Source organism: Onychostoma macrolepis, chromosome 19, assembly GCF_012432095.1.
Source record: "Onychostoma macrolepis isolate SWU-2019 chromosome 19, ASM1243209v1, whole genome shotgun sequence".
Lineage (NCBI taxonomy): Eukaryota > Metazoa > Chordata > Actinopteri > Cypriniformes > Cyprinidae > Onychostoma > Onychostoma macrolepis.
In genome coordinates, this window is record NC_081173.1 from 11,145,555 (window position 1) to 11,163,614 (window position 18,060).

Here is an 18,060-nt window from a genome sequence, read left to right on the forward strand (position 1 = left end):
ATTTTAGTTGCACAAAAATAAACTGTATGCAATAAAAAAATAAATACAATCCATATACTATGCAGGGAGAGGTGGAAAACCCAAAAGGGCTTATTTAGAGCCTCTAAACAAAAATGGAAACAAAAACAACCTATGAAATTAAGGAATGAGCTAAATTACAATAACAAATATATAAATGTAAATGTAAAACCAAGCTGTTCTGAAACAATGAAAACACTGGATCAAGAGCTGCTCGCGTGTAAATGATCGCAGTGCCACTCTTCGCTGTGTGTGTCAACAGAAAGTATGCATCCAAAAATGACAACACTACAACAACTGTCAGAGTTAAAAATTTGAGTTGAGATTAGAAAAACATTTGTGTTACTGAGCCACTTACAGTAAAGTAATTGAATTATAACTGTAGGCCATAAATGGTTTACTTAATTCTCAAATGGCGTACGTCACATAAAAAAATGGAGAAAAATAGATTTTTCTCTGCTGATGCTGGCAACCCTACTCACAAACCTCGCTAGACAAATGAGCGTGAATGGCTTGTCATTGCAGTTTTCCTTCATTCACGTTCCTGCCATTTCAGCAGCTCATCAGAAACCTGACTTCACACATTTCTCTTCAACAACACAAACATTGTCTGCTTGTGGCCAGTGAGTAAATATGCCTCTCCTCATTTCTTCTGAAGGTGACTAAACAGAGAAGCATTTATATGGCTCAGTCATAAGCCACAGCCCGCAGGACAGACGCTGTAATCTTTTGATCACAGTGTCCACATGACCATCACACCTGAAATGAAATCATAAGCAGAAGGGGGAGAAAAGCATGTACACCATCATTTTTCATTTCTCATAAACAGATCGGCTTCGTTCTGAGGCTGCAGTGTTCGGCTCGCTCTGTACGGCTGAATGGTTAGAGGCAGAGAGGCTGAAACCCCTCTGTGTGCCATATAAACCCATGGGCAGCATGCCAAACTAACCCCGCTCTACAGCTCATCAGACGTCCCCACAGACCCAACATTCAGTTGAAAACTCTCTCCGTGAAATCAGTCATAAACAGTTAGGTAGACACTGCCTAAAACCATTGCAAGAACAAATTTGAATGACAATCCATAAACAGTAGTACTACATGAGCATCAGTGGGCTGATCCTTTCCTACACAGAAAAAAAAACTCAGTTGCAAATGTGTAATTTTTACTAAAGAATGCCATGTGAATAAGTTGTCAGTAAAACTACTAATTTACGTCTCACAAACCTTTAGTAAACTAAGCTTGCTTAATTTCAAGATGATAATAGGTTACAGCTCAGTAGGCATGTTAAATGTTGATTCAGTAAAGGATTCGTCAGACTGAGTTTGAGCCTTTTTAAACTATTCAATAAAAGAACAAGACTTTTGAATCAGACACTTGTTGCGCCGTGTTTTTGTAAAGTAAACAGAAATATGTGCTTCCTTGCCATGATTGTGAAGTACTGGCCTTTTTTTTATGAATCTCCTGCACTTGCATTCACAACTTTTGTAAAATAGGATTTATTTAGCCATGATGTTGTACAACAGACATTATAATCATTCCCAAAACATACATTTTAAATCATTATGTACCCTATACATGCTGTAAATGTTATTTTCTACAGAAGGACTACAACTAGTTTGTGAATTGATATATTTGATGAAACAGGCAACTGCTGTAATTCTTTTGTATAAACTTGTCAGCAACTTACAGTTTAAAGCACACAATGGTTTTGAAACAGTGTCTGATGTATGATTGTGTGTAATTTATGATGCAGAACAAAATGCATAAAATAACAATAACCACAACTCAAAAACCCATAAGAAATTCACCAAGGGGAACTTACAAATTGATTATCCAAAAGCGTTATTAATTATAAAATATGATGTTGTACAGTATACATCTTGAATGGTTCCTGCTTGTTTATTTTGCCCATATTATATTACATCTTGTGAATACAAAATGTTAATCATGACAACAAGCATATAATCCACGATTGCCTGTGGCTTTGTAATACAGCTGACTGAAGTCATGAGTGGTTGTGACATTATTCTAATAGTCCAGTTATCTGCAGCATGACCACCCACTAGGGGACCGAGGCAAATGACACGCAGGGTGAGCTTGATGTGGCACATTATGCACGCTCTCCAGAAGCCTTTGATTTCCCAGCACCACTCTGATAATTTGGTTTAATTAAATTTGCTCTGTTTATGTGAAAGAGTCAGACACTTCCTCAGCAGGAAGCAATTTCTATTTGAGCGGCATGGAGCGAGTGAGTGCAGTCAACAAAACAACAATCAAACGTACCTCCCTGTTATCCTGAGAAAATTGCAATTGCCCCCTCGTTCGATAACAGAGTGCGACAAGATCAGACAAGCCCTGTTGTGTCTGAGACTGGCCAAACATGTCTGATGACAGTTAACGCTTGTCAGCTTCACGTAAAAAAACAGATCGAAGTGGAGAATCGACATTCCAGAGTTACAACTTATCGACACAACATGCAAGGGAAATTGGCCAAATCCATTTGGTGATTCAGGAGTGAAACAACTGACTACAGCGGCTTCCCATAATTTAACGTTTTATGTGTCATTAATGAGTTTTAGATTGGTGTGTCACGCAGACACTGCAGTTCTTCTCATGGAAAAACATGCAAAGTCTCTCTAATAGTAATATATGTTACACACCTACAAAAAGTCACAATGGCCTTACATTTTGAGAATAAAACAATTTTGCCATTTCACGATCTAGAAAATAAAATTATATCTAGACAACATTGCACTACAATATTACATGACAAACAGCAATAACCATCGTTTATCCCACATGTGTCTTGGGTCAATTAAAACATGTTCAATAAATGTTTCACTATATTAAGTTAGTTAGGTTTGTTGTGCAGGGTGATTCTTCAATTAGAAGCATTTTTGACTTTAAATCTAGAAAAAAACTACTTTTCAGAAACATTTCCTGAAAGTCACACGTCCTGAAATAAAGATCTGATGCAGTGTCATTTCGAATACAAATCTGATTCCACAGTATCACAAATAATACAAAAAATCTGTGATTGTAATGAAAATCACATGTGATGTTAATGACATTTTTCAATTTTGTAGAAAAAGCAAACAAGTTTAATATTAAATGTGCATAATTAAAAAGAAGTTGAAATAAAACACTAATCATTTTGGTAATCTAATAAAGCTACTCTGAGATCATGATGTAAAAGCAAACAAGTTTAATTTTAAATGTGCATAATTAAAAAGAAGTTGAAATAAAACACTAATCATTTTGGTAATCTAATAAAGCTACTCTGAGATCATGATGTAAAAATCTTAAAAGCAATGATATTTCCCATGTTCGAACTGTCACTCTGCTGCACTTCTCATTTCCTATCAGAACTAAATATAAGTGTTTTTGGAGAAACGCAATAGTTCTCTAAAATGCTTGCTATGATGATAAGCAACGGCACAGTTATTGGTACTGTGTAGTCACAATAAAAAAAAAAGTTCAGAAAATTAAAGAAGCTAAACCCTTTCAACACTCTTAAAAGCGAATAAAACAACACACAAAATAGCTGAAATCGATTTAAAACTAGAATGATTTTTTTTTTATCCTCATAGTGCACAGGAAAGTTCCTTTAATGAAGAATAACCCAGTTAATGTGAAACTATGAATATACTTTCATTTATTTAGTGTTTGAATACTCATCCTCTGTGCTTCAGCATTACTGTGGGGTAATTTAGGAGGCAAAACTGTTTCATCTAAAAATTTAATCAAGGATATCTTGTAGCTCGAGGAATCATTTCAGCTCTTGTTGGTATGCTGTTCTGAGAAACACTATCATCAGGAAGCTGATGATAGTTTTTGAATAAGCCTTTGCCATTTGCATAGTCGTGTGTACAGTTTAGTCAAGCAACTTTAGTGTTACATAACATTTGTCTGCCATGATGATTTTGCCATGAGCTTTTTACAGCCCTGACAAAATCTGTTTGACAGCAGACAACATTAACCGACAGTTCTTGAGTGATAAATGAATGAACAAAACATCCGTTATTTTGAGAGGATTTCAAAGTGTTTCAGTCTGCAAACACTTTCTCGATACTTTCATGTGCGAAACGCTGAATTCTAGTGCTTCCTGTTTCCTTGACTACAAATATACTTGGGTCACTGACCTACCTGCATGAGTATGTTCTCTACAATCACTGAATCAAAGCAGCTCAGATGTTTGCATCCTGGTTGTTTGTTACTTCATGATCATTAGCAGAACAACTGGTTTAATTCAATTTACTCACACTGAACATCACATCTCATCTCCTGCTGTGTATCTTAGCAACGAGCACTGAACAATAACATTAAAGGAACAGTTCACCCAAAAAAATTTTTTTATTTTATTTATTTATTTAACCAGGAAGGTCCCATTGAGATACAATATCTCTTCTACCAGGGAGTCCTGGTCAAGATAGGCAGCAAAGGACAAATTTACAAAGAAGCAGACATCACCACACAATGAACAAACCTAAAACACAATTTTCTAAAAAAACAATACAAATCCTAGTCAGTTATTAAAACATGTACACTGTTCTATATAAACAGACTTTAAAATATTTTTAAACATAGCAAGAGATGGTACAGAACCCATATGTAATATACCTTGAAGCTTATTCCACACATACGGAGCATAATTAGAAAAAGCAGAACGACCCATCTCTGTATGAAAAATCGGCATCTTAAGTAAAAGTTTATCTGTTGATCTGGTATTATAAATATTTGTGCAGTATGCCAACAAACTAGATATATACTGTGGTAATTTACCCACTAAAAAAATCAACATATGTTTTTTTCCCCTTAAGCTCAAGGAAGTCCAGTTTGTCATTTCATATAAATTACAATGATGTGTACGGACACTTCTACCAGTAACAAATCGTAAAGCAGCATGATAAACTACATCCAATTTTTTCAAAACATTCTGAGGTGCATGAATATAAATTATATCACCATAATCCAATACTGATAAAAGAGTACTTTCTGCTAAACGTTTTCGAGCAGCAAAGGAGAAACATTTTTTTAAATGAAAATAAAAACCTAGCGTTGGTCTAAATTTCTTTAAAAGACTATCAATATGAGAACTGTAAGTCAGCTCATCATCGAGCCAAATACCAAGATATTTGAAAATGAACATTTGCTGAAAATGTACTCATCTTCAAGATGTAGATGAGTTTGTTTCTTCATCAGAACAGGTTTGGAGAAATTTAGCGTTACATCACTTGCTCAGCAATGGATCCTCTGCAGTGAATGGGTGCCGTCAGATTGAGAGTCCAAACAGCTGATAAAAACATCACAATAATCCACAAGTAACCCACACGACTCCAGACCATCGATTAACATCTTGTGAAGTGAAAAGCTGCATGTTTTTTTTAAGAAACAAATCTATCATTAAGGTTTTTTTACTATAAATTCTCACTTCTGGCCGAAATACTAGTCCATATTCCATAATAACGCTTCCTCCAGTAAAAATGTTCATCACCTGTTGTCTTCTCAAATCAAAATCCACCCACATATTTTTTAGAACTGTTTTGGACTGTTTGTACTTGTATTATTTCTCTTCTGATTCAAATGAGACAACTTTCTCACTGGAGAAAGCAATATTATAGATATAGAACTCATAGATGGAAACAATGGTTTGAAGTTGAAAAATGTTTTAATGGTGGATTTGTTTCTTGCATACACATTTTTTACCTCACAAAACATTAATTGGACTTGAGTTGTACGGATTACTTGTGGATTACTGTGGTGTTTTAATCATCTGTTTGGACTCTGCCATTCTGACGGCACCCATTCACTGCAGAGGATCCATTGGTGAGCAAGTGATGTAATGCTACATTTCTCCAAATCTGTTCTGATGAAGAAACAAACGCATCTACATCTTGGATGTATTTTGGTCATTTTTAGCAAATATTCATTTTTAGGATTCCTTTAACAATTCCTTTAAAGGGATAGTTCACCCAAAAATGAAAATTCTGTCATCATTTACTCACCCTCAAGTAGTTCCAAACCTGTATAAATTTATTTGTTTTGCCGAACACAAAGGAAGATATTTTGAAGAAAGTTTGTAACCACACAGTAATTTAGTGTGCAGGCTGTTTTGGGGCACCATTAACTTCCATAGTAGGAAAAAAAATACTATGGAAGTCAATGGTGCCCCAGAACTGCTCTGTTTCCCACAATTCTTCAGAATATCTTCCTTTGTGTTTAGCAGAACAAAGACAATCATACAGGTTTGGAACTACTTGAAGGTGAGTAAATGAAGACAGAATTTTCATTTTTGGGTGAACTATCCCTTTAAACTCAATGATAATGTACAGAATATCCATTTATGCACTGGGGATTATATTCCATTAGATCACGGTATCCCCATTGTATCCCAAAAGCCCCATTTGACAGGATTTAGCACAACCCCCAACAGAACAGAGCCACAGCTGTAGAAACATCCAAGAATCCAATCAAATGTTTCTCAATAGTAAAAACAGCTTCGGACTTCACAGCTCACACTAGTTCTTTTCCATTTAAGATTCAAACCCTTTGAGGGAAACTTCACTGTCTTTTACCCCCACCTTTTCTTTTGACATTTATGAGCAAAACTCCATGAAGCACCAGAGCCATGCTAACCGACATATCCTGAATTCAAAAGCCTTTTTTCCACTTGTGCTCATTTGCATTGGTTTTGAGAAACAGCTCCAAGGCCAGAACAGAGTCCAAAGTTCCAACAATAAAAATGTTTCTGACATTGCTTTGTTGTGCCGAGGCATGAAATCTGAATTCTGCTATACAATAATCAGTCTGAGGAACCTCCAGTGTAAAGGACAGGTGCAGACAGAGAGTAAAACCTGCCACTGCTGCAGAGCTGAGAGTGCCAGCAGTGGAACGGAGCCTGAAGCTACGCTCAGCCAACCAGGAAAACACTATCTGTCTAATAAACATACGAGGCAGGGCTTCTGTCCCGAGTGTTTGACCTCAATCCAACTGTTTTTGTGTCTAGATGCCTCTTAGATGCTGGGAAACCGATGGATTTAAACAATACATTGTGATCCTACTTAAACCTGCTACGCTGTCTGCATTCACAGCTTTCATTCCGCTTTTATGTCGCAATGGGCTTATTTTGTGCTGAGAGGGTACATTTACAGTGCACTGATATTTACAGACTTGCTGACTTGCAGATAACCATCTGCCAGATAATCTATGTAATGATGAGTTATGTGTGATATGTGTTTAGCCTTTGTCATCTCGTGGGCATTACCTTTAGCACTATTCCGATCAGGAAATTTAAAGGTTAAAGATCAGTTGTATAAAGAGAGCATGCGGAAAAAAGATCGCTCTATTTGTTTAAGATAAAGTGGAAGAAGACTAAAATGTCCAGTGCTTGTTTCCTTAGCAAAGGTATTCATATATGTTTGCATATATGTATTCATTTTATTTACACAAGTTACTTATTACTTATTACACAAATCAAAGGTCTTCATCTGCCTTTTGATCAAATCATAAAAGTATAAATACAGTATGACGTGATGCTCATTTGTTTTGACTAGGCTAAAAATTACTTATACTTCTGTTGAACAATGAACATGTTCAAAACCATTTTGACACTTTGTGGGGCTTATACACACACACACACACACACACACACACACACATATATATATATATATATATATATATATACTGGGGGGGGGGGGTTCTAATTTTCTTCAATAGTATTTTTAAGTTTGGTATATTCTTTTATAATTCCTTAAAATTATTCAAAAATATCATAAAAATATAAATAATATTTTAATATTTTTAAAAAATATTGTAAAAAGACTCATTTACACCTGGGTGTCAATATTGTGTTTGATTTTTAATTCCATATTTTATTACCTTTTTTGAAATGCTACATTCTGTTCACATAAAACCAAGCAATGCTACAGGATTAAGAATAATAATAACAATAATAATATTAAATAAGATTTTAAAAATAATAATTGAACAATTATTTTAAAAATTACAATTTAAAAATTTTACGATATAAAATCTTTTTTATTATTACCTTGAAAAATATGAAGACTTTGTTCATACAGTATCTCAAATATGAACAAATTCTTTTATATGCATAGGTAAGAGAAGATTTAATGTATGGAACTATGGCTCTCGCTGTCTTTAGATTATTGTTTCCATCTTGGATTAATTCTTGTTTAAGGTATGTCTCTTGGAGCACAGCTGAGAAATCAACAGATGACTCGCGTCTATGTAATAACATGTTTAAAACTCTGATACCTAATTATCCAGACTTACTCACACCATCAATACCATTCCGTTACATTCCACTTTTCCCTCAATCGGTATGCTGGGAATTTGTCGTATAAATAAGCAGCACTCAGATACAGTGTCCGTCTGTCCTCTCTCACGCGCGCCACACAAAATACATGAGAGAAGTTCACAGTCCTAACGGGCTCATTCTCATTACAGATATTTCTCTCTCCGCGCAACTTTTCCAGTCATGTAATGTTCGGGTGGGCTGATATCAAAGGACCACTTACCTCAGACGACCATCCGTGGATCAGCTGTTTCTCCGCTCTCGAGTTTATATGATCAGCGCAGGTTCGGCGGACTCGCAGCAGCACTCAAGCAACATGCCGTATTTACAAACGATCACAGAGGACGGTGCCAGTGAGGCTGAGCTGCAGTGCGCACTGCGATGTGTACCACACACACACACACACCATACCGGTCCGGTGCTGCTGTGATTCTGTGGCCGCGGTCCTCCGCTACTCTTCACAGATGCAGAGGGGTGGAGAGACAGATCCCAGCGGCGCAGTGTGTCACGGGAGCTGTAGTTCTGCTCGGATGTGGCTACCGCAACAAAGCAGCAACAGTGGGTGTGTTAAGGTGGCTGCTTTCAGTTTGTGCTGTGTGGATGGCATGTGAAAATGAATAAATAGGGCTATGTTTTAAAAATAACAACATTTTATGGTGTTTAAGAGCAGGGATCTTTAACCCTTCTTGGCATTTTTTCAAATTAAGTGGTGCATTTTACAGGAATAGCTGAACTGTAAGCAGTGTTGGGCTAGTTACTCAAAGAATGTAATATATTACTCATTACTAGTTACTCCTTTCAAAAGTAATATTGTTACTTTACTTATTACTTTCTGGCAACAGTAATTAGTTACACTACTAGTTACATTACTTTTTCTTCACGCCCCACAGAAGTTGTAACTGTGTATATTCCAGATAAAATTCTTCTAGAATTTTACTAACAACATATTTCTGCCTCATCATTTGACCAAAATCCACATCGGATCGCAGTCAGAAGTTATTACAAACACTCAATAGTGACTGATAGTGGCATTCAAGTAGAAGTGTTGTATTCATCTCATTGATTGTCATGTGTAGCTTGAAGTCATTTTTCCGTTACCCATATGAGATTAAATTTTGTTATGTATTTTATCAAATCACAGGAGTTTGTAAGAAACTGTTTAATTTTCCAAAAATATTTTTAATTATATTAATATAATGTACCACATGCTGATCAGAGGGATTTAATGCCAGAGTAAAGTAAAGCCACAACTTACACAACAGATTTTTTTTCCCCAGACAAAATCAATATAATGCAATATTTCTATCTGCTGAATGTAAGCTTTTCCATATTCCAAGCTTGCCTGCTGCACTGGGGACATCACATGCATGTGCGAGTCATGAAAATTATGAAAATAAATCTAGGAATTATTTGATTGTTAGATTTTAAATCAGCGGGGTTGAGGCATCAAAAGTAACTAAGCTGTTTTATGGAAAGTAACTGTAATATTATTACTGAAATCTTATTAGTAATTAGTTACACTACTAGTTACTGCAAAAAGTAATATTATTACAGTAACTAAATTACTAATAACTAGTTACTGCCCAACACTGCCTGTAAGAAAATTTGAGAGAAAATTTGCTTAAAAGTTACTCAACCATGGGCCTTCCGAGAAGCAGTTGGGTTATGTGAATTTGGGGAAATTTTGCATCACATAACTTGCCCAACAATGATGTCTTATGGGTGCCATCAGAATGAGAGTCCAAATAGCTGATGAGAAACATCACGGTAATCCATTAAAACTGTTGCTACCGGCTAAAATATGAGTTCATAATCCATAATAACCTCATCATCCCCATATTTGTTTAGAACCTCTTTAGTGCATTTTTCGCTCCTGATTCAGATTAAACAACTTTTTCACTGCATGCAATATTATGGATAAAGGGTTCACATTTTGGTCAGAAGAAACAGTTAAAACATCTTGATGGATTTGTTTCTTACAAACAGATGTTAATCGATGGTCTGGAGTCGTGTGAGTTACTTGTGGATTATTGTGATGTTTTTATCAGCTGTTTGGACTCTCATTTTGACGGCACCCATTCACTGCAGAGGATCCATTGGTGAGCAAGTGATGTAATGCTACATTTCTCCAAATCTGTTCTGATGAAGAAACAAACTCATCTACATCTTGGATGACATGAGGGTGAGTAACTTTTCAGCAAATTTTGATTTTTGGGTGAACTATTTATTTAAGCTAGGCCTATAATAATATTTATAGTTCCATATTAATGTATTTTCATTAGTGCTGTCAAACAATTAATCACGATTAATCACATCCAAAATAAAAGTTTTTGTTTACATAATATATGTATGTGTGCTGTGTATATTTATTATGTATATATAAATACATACACATGCATGTATATATTTCAGAAAAATATGTTATGTTTATATATTAAGTATATTTATTTATAATATAAATTATATGAATATAATATATAGACGTAAATACACGTAAATATTTTCAAAATATATACTGTGTGTATTCATATATACATAATAAAAATACACAAAACATACACATTATGCAAACAAAAACTTTTATTTTGTATGCGATTAATCGAGATTAATCGTTTCACAGCACTAATTTTCATACTTAATTATGATGCTTACTGAAAGGTCATTAAAACAATCTTTATGATATACAGTGAAAGTCATTTATTTGTACATTACATTTTAAATTGAAATATGTTTAGAATATGTGTATGTGAGAAGGGCAGAGAAACATTTACCTGAACATTATCTTTAATTTAAGCTAACTTAATATTGTAATTTAAAATTGTAGTTTGTTGCATATTGTGTTTTATATGCTGAATAAACAATATATTTGAATTCAAAATGAATATGTATAGAATTGCAGGATAGTACATGATTATAGGATAATAATAACAACAACAATAGTAATAATAATACATTCTTCATTCAGTGCTTGCTTTCTATACACAGTACCCAATGCTTGGTGTCTGACTTCCTGGGGAGCATCCAAAATTATACTTGGAACAAGAAGCAATGACAGCAATACCAAAATAACTTTTAACATGCATTATAAAATGCCGACCCCTCCCTTGAGCGTTCTCTCTTATTGTTTGTGCTTCAGTGCTTGTAGCTTTCTTTATTTTGGATTAAATGGTGGCAGGAGTATTCATTGTCATTGTTTCAGTAAGGAAAAGAGAAACTTGTTTTTAGAAAGGGCTTGATAGGAAGTTCACCCTTCAAGCTCATGTCTAAATATAGTCCTAATGTGCGACCACAACAGTGCGCTTAGCTGCTCAAGAAAAAACCCTTTGGTCATCAGAAGCATGACAGCTGGCCTTAGTGAAACACTAGTGCATATGTGAGTGACAAAAGGGTTTTGGCACCATCAGAAATAGTCGACTTATTACTTCCTCAAAAGAGTGACATTGATTTTTTGTGTGGAAAAACTGCACGCATGACTCAGTGCTGATGATACACGCACATTTCTCACTAGTGTGCACATTTATTTAGCTGTAGAAGTGTCCCAATAATAAACAGCCCTAAGGCAGAGGCACAAATATTGACATTGTGCATAATGTACATTATTTATATTGGTCTAGCAGAGTTATGTAGGTCTGTATATAAAAGTATACTAATATATGTACCAAAATGATCACCGTTAAATTTGTTTTTGAAATACTGTTCATTTAACGGTTAAAACTGAGCAGAGAACACTCATAGTCACATGAGCATATTAATAATGTTCATAACTTCAAGTTTTGAGGGCTTCTACAGCTTATGTCTGTTTTCTGAAATTGATCTCAGCTCAGATGTTCTTCAGCGTGATATAACTTTAACTACCCATCTGTGTCAGAAATAGCTACAAGTATTTTGTTGTGCTTGTCAGATTGAGTATTCAAACTCCTTATATAAATAATTTCAGGACAGGCAGCGCATTCAGTTTCAAATCTTTCATGTTTCTGTTCTTACAACATCTTGAATTAAGGTGTGTAAGAGTGTACAAAATGTCACAATATGAGTATGTTTTTTAAAAAGGCAATTATCGATGACACATAGTTGCCAAAGGCTGTAGGGTGTAAGTTATGGAAATCATCTTACTATGGGCAGTTTGTTTGATTTTTGATATAATGACATGATTTACATGATTTCTTCTTGAAAGTGCATTTTAACAAATTAACATCGATGACTGTCCACAGATTATGCATGGGTGTGTGAAGGAAGATATAGCAATAAACTGAATGAACTCAACAGAAAATGATGTGGAAGGTAACCTTGGAGTGGCTCATTAAATAATAAACTATCCACCTGCGCCATCTACTGGATGTGTTTCATGTTTTGTCAATAATGTTTTGCACGCAGATCTTTAAAAAAATACACATAACGTGTAAAACAGTGCTTCCCAAACCTGTCCTGGAGGACCCCTAACCCTTCACATCTGATTCAACTCATCAGTTCGTTAGTAGAGACTGCAAGACATGAATTGGGTGTGTCTGATAAGGGAGACTAGGGCTAGGGATCCTCCAGGACAGGTTTGGGAAGCACTGGTGTAAAACCAGTTTTTTTTTGCAATATTTATTTGCAACTGTTTTTATTTCGTCATACACTAATTACAATGAATCCCAGAGATTCAGATAATTTAATTAAATCAATTTAAAGCATTTGATGTAACAGGCACAGCTGCTTTTAAAAGAAAAGTACAGATACTTAATTAAAATGATATTTTAAATTATATTTTATCAATGAATTATTTTTATAAATATTGACATAATATGAGAATAAACGAATGAATAATGTTCTGCTTGGGGAACAACAATTGCTTCGATGAAAATAATATGAAATATTTTTATAAATATTGACAATCTAAGAATGAACGTATAAATAAATAAAAAATAAATACGTGAAAGCGTGGTCTTTTTGAGCTTACAATTGTTTGTGTGTTGTAAAAAATACATTTCTTTGATAACAGTGAATATATGAAATATTTTTATAAATATTGTCATAATATAAGAATTTTAAATAAATAAATAAATGTGAAAGAGCACGGGCTAATAGTTTTTTGAGCTTAAAATTGTATGTTCCGCCTGTGGGGGAGGGAATCAATTGTTTCGGTGAAAACATATTCCCCTTTAAAACAATGCTTTCGTATTTTTTTCATAGTTTTTATTGCACATTTTATTTACTTTGATATCGCACTTTTTAACGCTTTCAAAAAACGCTTTTACGTTTACAAAAAAAAAAATGTATTTTACGTTGACAGCCCGGCTGCATACGTCATCAGCAGGTGAAAGGTCATGTAGGAAAAGATGGCGGCGTCCAGGGGAGCAGTAGTGTTAAAGACGGTTAAGAAAATTATTGTACAGTTTTGCCCATTTGAATCTAATGTCCGCTCCACAAGGTAAGGATGCTGTACACACCTCGATTTACTTTAAGTGTTGAAGAGGTCTGTCTGGTAAATCTTGTGCATGAGGTGTCGTGCTGTCCTCCTGTAATAGCGGTCATAGGAACGGAGTATATGATGCAAATTATACTTATTTAGATGTGTCTTGGATGTGTTTCTCAGTTCATAGACATTTCGTTTCAGCGTTCACAGCAGCACTCGCCACTGCTGGCCTGTTCTCCACACTCGACATTTAACATCGGTGGACCAAAATGCACTAACGTTTGCATACACAGATCATGTGATAATACGCAGATTGATTGTTAAACGGTCTATGAACGTGCTTATGACACTGCGAATAAATGGCATAGATCTTGATACTTAGCTTTCACTACTTACTATTTTCTATTGTGAAATCTCTGGCGCCGCTCTCAGTCTATACGCGGTAATTGCAGCAGGCTGTCAAACTGTTTTGAACTTTTACAACTACCATGATCGGACTAGTATTTTCCTGCTATTCTTGCAGCATATACTGTGCACAGTTGGCAAATTGTATTGAAAATTATATGTGCCATTCGCATATACCGTGATGAAGTCACGCAGTATACTAGTATTTGATATACATATCATGGAATGCGTGTTACTTACTATACTATGAAAAATATATAGCATAGCCTACAGTTTATACTGTACATTTTTTGTAAATAGCAAGCTAGTCGGCTATTCTAAACACGCATAATATCAGAAGCAGGATCCATAGCAATTCCAAATGTACTTTTCTGGATCCGAATGGAGATTTAGTGTGCACTTATGTCAGTAAAATCATCTCTCATTAAATTATTTTAAAAGTTTGGGAAAAGCTATCCTAAATGACTCTTTAATCTGTTTTTGATGACAAACTAACCACTTCGTATCAATGACATATTTATTGTGAGCTGTTACGACAGTAGTTCTTATCCCTCATTCCTCAAATGTTTGCTGCATAAATGAAATGTGAATTTATGAAGGTATAATTAAAAGCATAAATCCATCACATCTCTTGCATTTCTTTTGTCTGCTTCCTTCCTGCAGAGAGTTTCTCATTGTGGTCGGGTCTGAAAAAGCCAGAGCCACAAATATGAACTGTGAAGTTATCACAGAAGTAAAGCATAACCGATCAGAGCCTACGATTGACATCACATTTTGTGAGTGACTGAACTCCAATAAAGGAGCGTACGGCATAGTGTCATTGTATAATGCATGTCATTGTGGTCTTTTGCAGTGGATGGAGAGAGGCTGCTGATGAAGGGATCCAAACTTACCACACAAGAATTGCTCTCAGCCTTACAGACCCGATGCAGTGCTAAAGACCCTCAAGCTAAAGCAGGAGACAAAAAGTAGTCTAGTTTTTTTGTATTTATATGTCTGTGGATGTGTAATAAAATTGTTATCTGTCATGTCTGTGAGTTGACTCTCACTTTGTCCTCTACAGTTTTGGTTGGACTTTTAACAGGCCTCTATATTCAGACACAGGAAAGTCTCTACTTACACACTATCCCATTATGACGTGTGGAAATGTGAATCGGATTGACCAAACAAATCTGTATGCTATTTTTACATCACACACAGGTAATGAATGACATTAAGTGGTGTATCATTTTCTAAAACCTACAAAATACTGAAAAGAGAAGTACAGGTGTTATTAAACACATTTTAGTCCTTTTAAAGAATAGTATACAGTGAATACTGGGCAGTATCCAGTAAATAACATGTTGTATTATTACATTCTGGATGTAACCAAATATGCAAAGTGTTTGAGGCAGGAGTTTTGTTTTCATGTTCTATAACCAGGTGTAAATATGCCTGTGAATTAGCATATTAACATATTGCCTACAAAATGTCAAAAGTTCAGAGTTGTTTTATCTATATCAGTGGTTGTAAGCAAGTTATTACGTAGTTATTGAAGTAAAAATAGGTGTTGTGTGTGGAGTCAGCCAGTGTGAGGAAAGATCATCTCTTTAGTCAGGAAAGATTTCGTTTCATATTTGGTCAAACATGTCTTTCTAAAAATATTCAGGCTATCCATGTGCATGACCTTTGTGATTACTGTCCTCTGACCCAGTAAATGTTATTTGACCGTTTTTGTGGTCCGAAAAACGTGAACCCTTCCCCAGTTCCGAGTTGCGTTTGCAGGCGGGAGGTTGAGGAACTCCGCACAGTGACGCTGGATCATCTGATTGGCTAGTGTCAACACGCACGTGCTGGAGGAGCTGTTGAAAAAGCCCGCAGTCATTCGATCAGATCAGATGAGAATAAATCTGAGCTTTGAGCTGCTACTTGAGTGACAGGGAACACCATCATCATCATCATCCGGAAAAATGGTTGACAAATTCGTGGGAACATGGAAGATGACCACCAGTGATAACTTTGACGAGTACATGAAGGCTATAGGTATGATTCATTATTTAGTAACTTGCAAATATTTCCAGTTTTCTAAATGTAAAAGAAAAGTTAAACCATTTATTTTTCTAGTTTTAACATATGCATTGAATATCATACTGTCGTTTCGTAAATGAAAGAAGTGCATTTTCTTTTTCAGGTGTGGGTTTCGCTACTCGTCAGGTGGGAAACCGGACCAAGCCCAACTTGGTCGTGTGCGTGGATGATCAGGGGCTCATATGCATGAAGTCGCAGAGCACCTTCAAAACTACTGAGATCAAATTTAAACTCAATGAGTCATTCGAGGAGATCACCGCGGATGATAGAAAGACTACGGTTTGTAATGGAATCGGCGGAATATTTGCGGCGCATGGTGTGAAGCTGTTTATCGTATGAAGTTAACGGACTCTTCTTTCTCTTTATCTGCAGACTGTTGTGACTCTTGAGAACGGCAAACTTATGCAGAAACAGACCTGGGATGGCAAAGAATCGACGATAGAGAGGGAGGTGACCGATGGGAAATTAGTAGCTGTAAGGATGCTCTTTTATTTATGAAAAACACGTTATACACAAATGTCATTACATTATATAATGCAATATAATATAAGATAATTGCTAATGCAGTTTCAAAATGGTTGTTGAACTATGTATATTCACAGGAATACAAAAATTGAAAACAATTCTATAGAAATTACAGTTTGCACTTTTATGAAAATTTTAATAAAATTAAACATTATCATTAAATATAATATAGTATTATATTTTACATTTAGAATAATAATTAGTATTAGCTTTGGTTATCATATTTCCATATATCATCATTTAGGGAAAACTGGAAATATTAAAATTTTTAAATGGTGATATCTGGGGGCAGAAAGGTAACGGAAGCCACTATATTGAATATACTAAAAAAAAATTCTCAATTCTAAAATATTTCTTCTGCTAGAATTTGCTCTTTGTTAGTGCAATATTTAATGGAAATAAATAAATAAATAAAAAAAAAGGGGATGGATGTTTAACTAAATGTGAATATGACATTTTTAATTTTAAATGGATTTTTTCAAATGTAATAATTTTAAAGCTTGTAGGGTAGTCCAATATAAATGGGAATAGTTTAGACTAATGCAAAGTAATGATGGTTAACAACAATTTTTCTGTGTTATAAATTCTGGCTAGTTTGTTTTCCCATTATTTGAGCGCTTTCTCTGTTCATTTTATAACCATATTTTTCTTTTGGCAGAAATGCACAATGGGTGATGTGGTGGCTGTGAGGACATATGTGAAGGAGGCATGAAGTTATCCAATCTGGATTTGAAGATGCCAGGCTCAGTTCAATGAGCAAAAAGCCAAAGTGAAATGTTATTTCTCTACTGAAAATCTCTTATTTTTGACACCAAAGCAAATGCGTGCTGACCATTTTGAAATGCATTTATTATCATTCTTTATGGTGCTTTGAATAAAGTTGTTTTTATTTGCCTTCAGCTGAGTTGTGGTTTGTTGATCCCTGCTGTTTTAACATAGGCTTAGTCGAAATGCATGTGTCAACAGTTTCAAAAAATCTAGGCCAGAGATTTAACGTTCACAGCAAGGTGTGTATACTATGAAAGAGATCACATAATACACATAAAAGTGTGAGATGATTAGGCCACACCTTCTAACGAATAATATAATGAGGTTCTGAACAGATAAATATGTCACATCTATAAAAACATCCAAGAAATCCCCAAATTAGCCACTTTCCTTTCAGTTTGCCTGCTAGCATATAGTCTTCGATCTTTTGAAACCCTTACATATTTGTTAACATTTCTCAAAACCTGATAAAAGTGTTAATAATGATTTAACTATTCATATTTCATATGATTTTGGCTATTAATCAAAAGGATAAAGCACTCCTTAAGAAGCAACAACGAAAGT

The 18,060-nt window shown here is 35.1% G+C and overlaps 3 protein-coding genes across 5 annotated transcripts in view; 2 read left to right on the top strand and 1 right to left on the bottom strand.

Annotated features, from left to right (window-relative positions):
• The window catches only part of pag1 (phosphoprotein membrane anchor with glycosphingolipid microdomains 1), a 53,259-nt gene extending 44,377 nt beyond the window's left edge, over window positions 1-8,882 (bottom strand). Inside the window, exon 1 of one of the 3 annotated variants that reach the window (XM_058753700.1) lies at window positions 8,560-8,870. The gene's annotated coding sequence lies outside the window, so the exon portion shown is untranslated. Of the gene's footprint in view, window positions 1-8,559 lie in introns of all 3 variants that reach the window. The other 2 variants (XM_058753698.1, XM_058753701.1) reach the window with 2 other exon arrangements.
• A 4,745-nt stretch (window positions 8,883-13,627) lies between these two features.
• mrpl53 (mitochondrial ribosomal protein L53) lies at window positions 13,628-15,998 on the top strand. The gene is made up of 5 exons (XM_058754469.1): window positions 13,628-13,746; window positions 14,800-14,912; window positions 14,990-15,104; window positions 15,200-15,336; window positions 15,882-15,998. Exons 1-5 carry the CDS (start codon window positions 13,655-13,657, stop codon window positions 15,950-15,952), a joined length of 528 nt encoding a protein of 175 aa, XP_058610452.1. The 5' UTR covers window positions 13,628-13,654; the 3' UTR covers window positions 15,953-15,998.
• A 1-nt stretch (window position 15,999) lies between these two features.
• Window positions 16,000-17,627, top strand: fabp4a (fatty acid binding protein 4a). The gene is made up of 4 exons (XM_058754470.1): window positions 16,000-16,158; window positions 16,307-16,482; window positions 16,576-16,677; window positions 17,387-17,627. Exons 1-4 carry the CDS (start codon window positions 16,086-16,088, stop codon window positions 17,438-17,440), a joined length of 405 nt encoding a protein of 134 aa, XP_058610453.1. The 5' UTR covers window positions 16,000-16,085; the 3' UTR covers window positions 17,441-17,627.
• The last annotated feature ends 433 nt before the right edge of the window (window positions 17,628-18,060 follow it).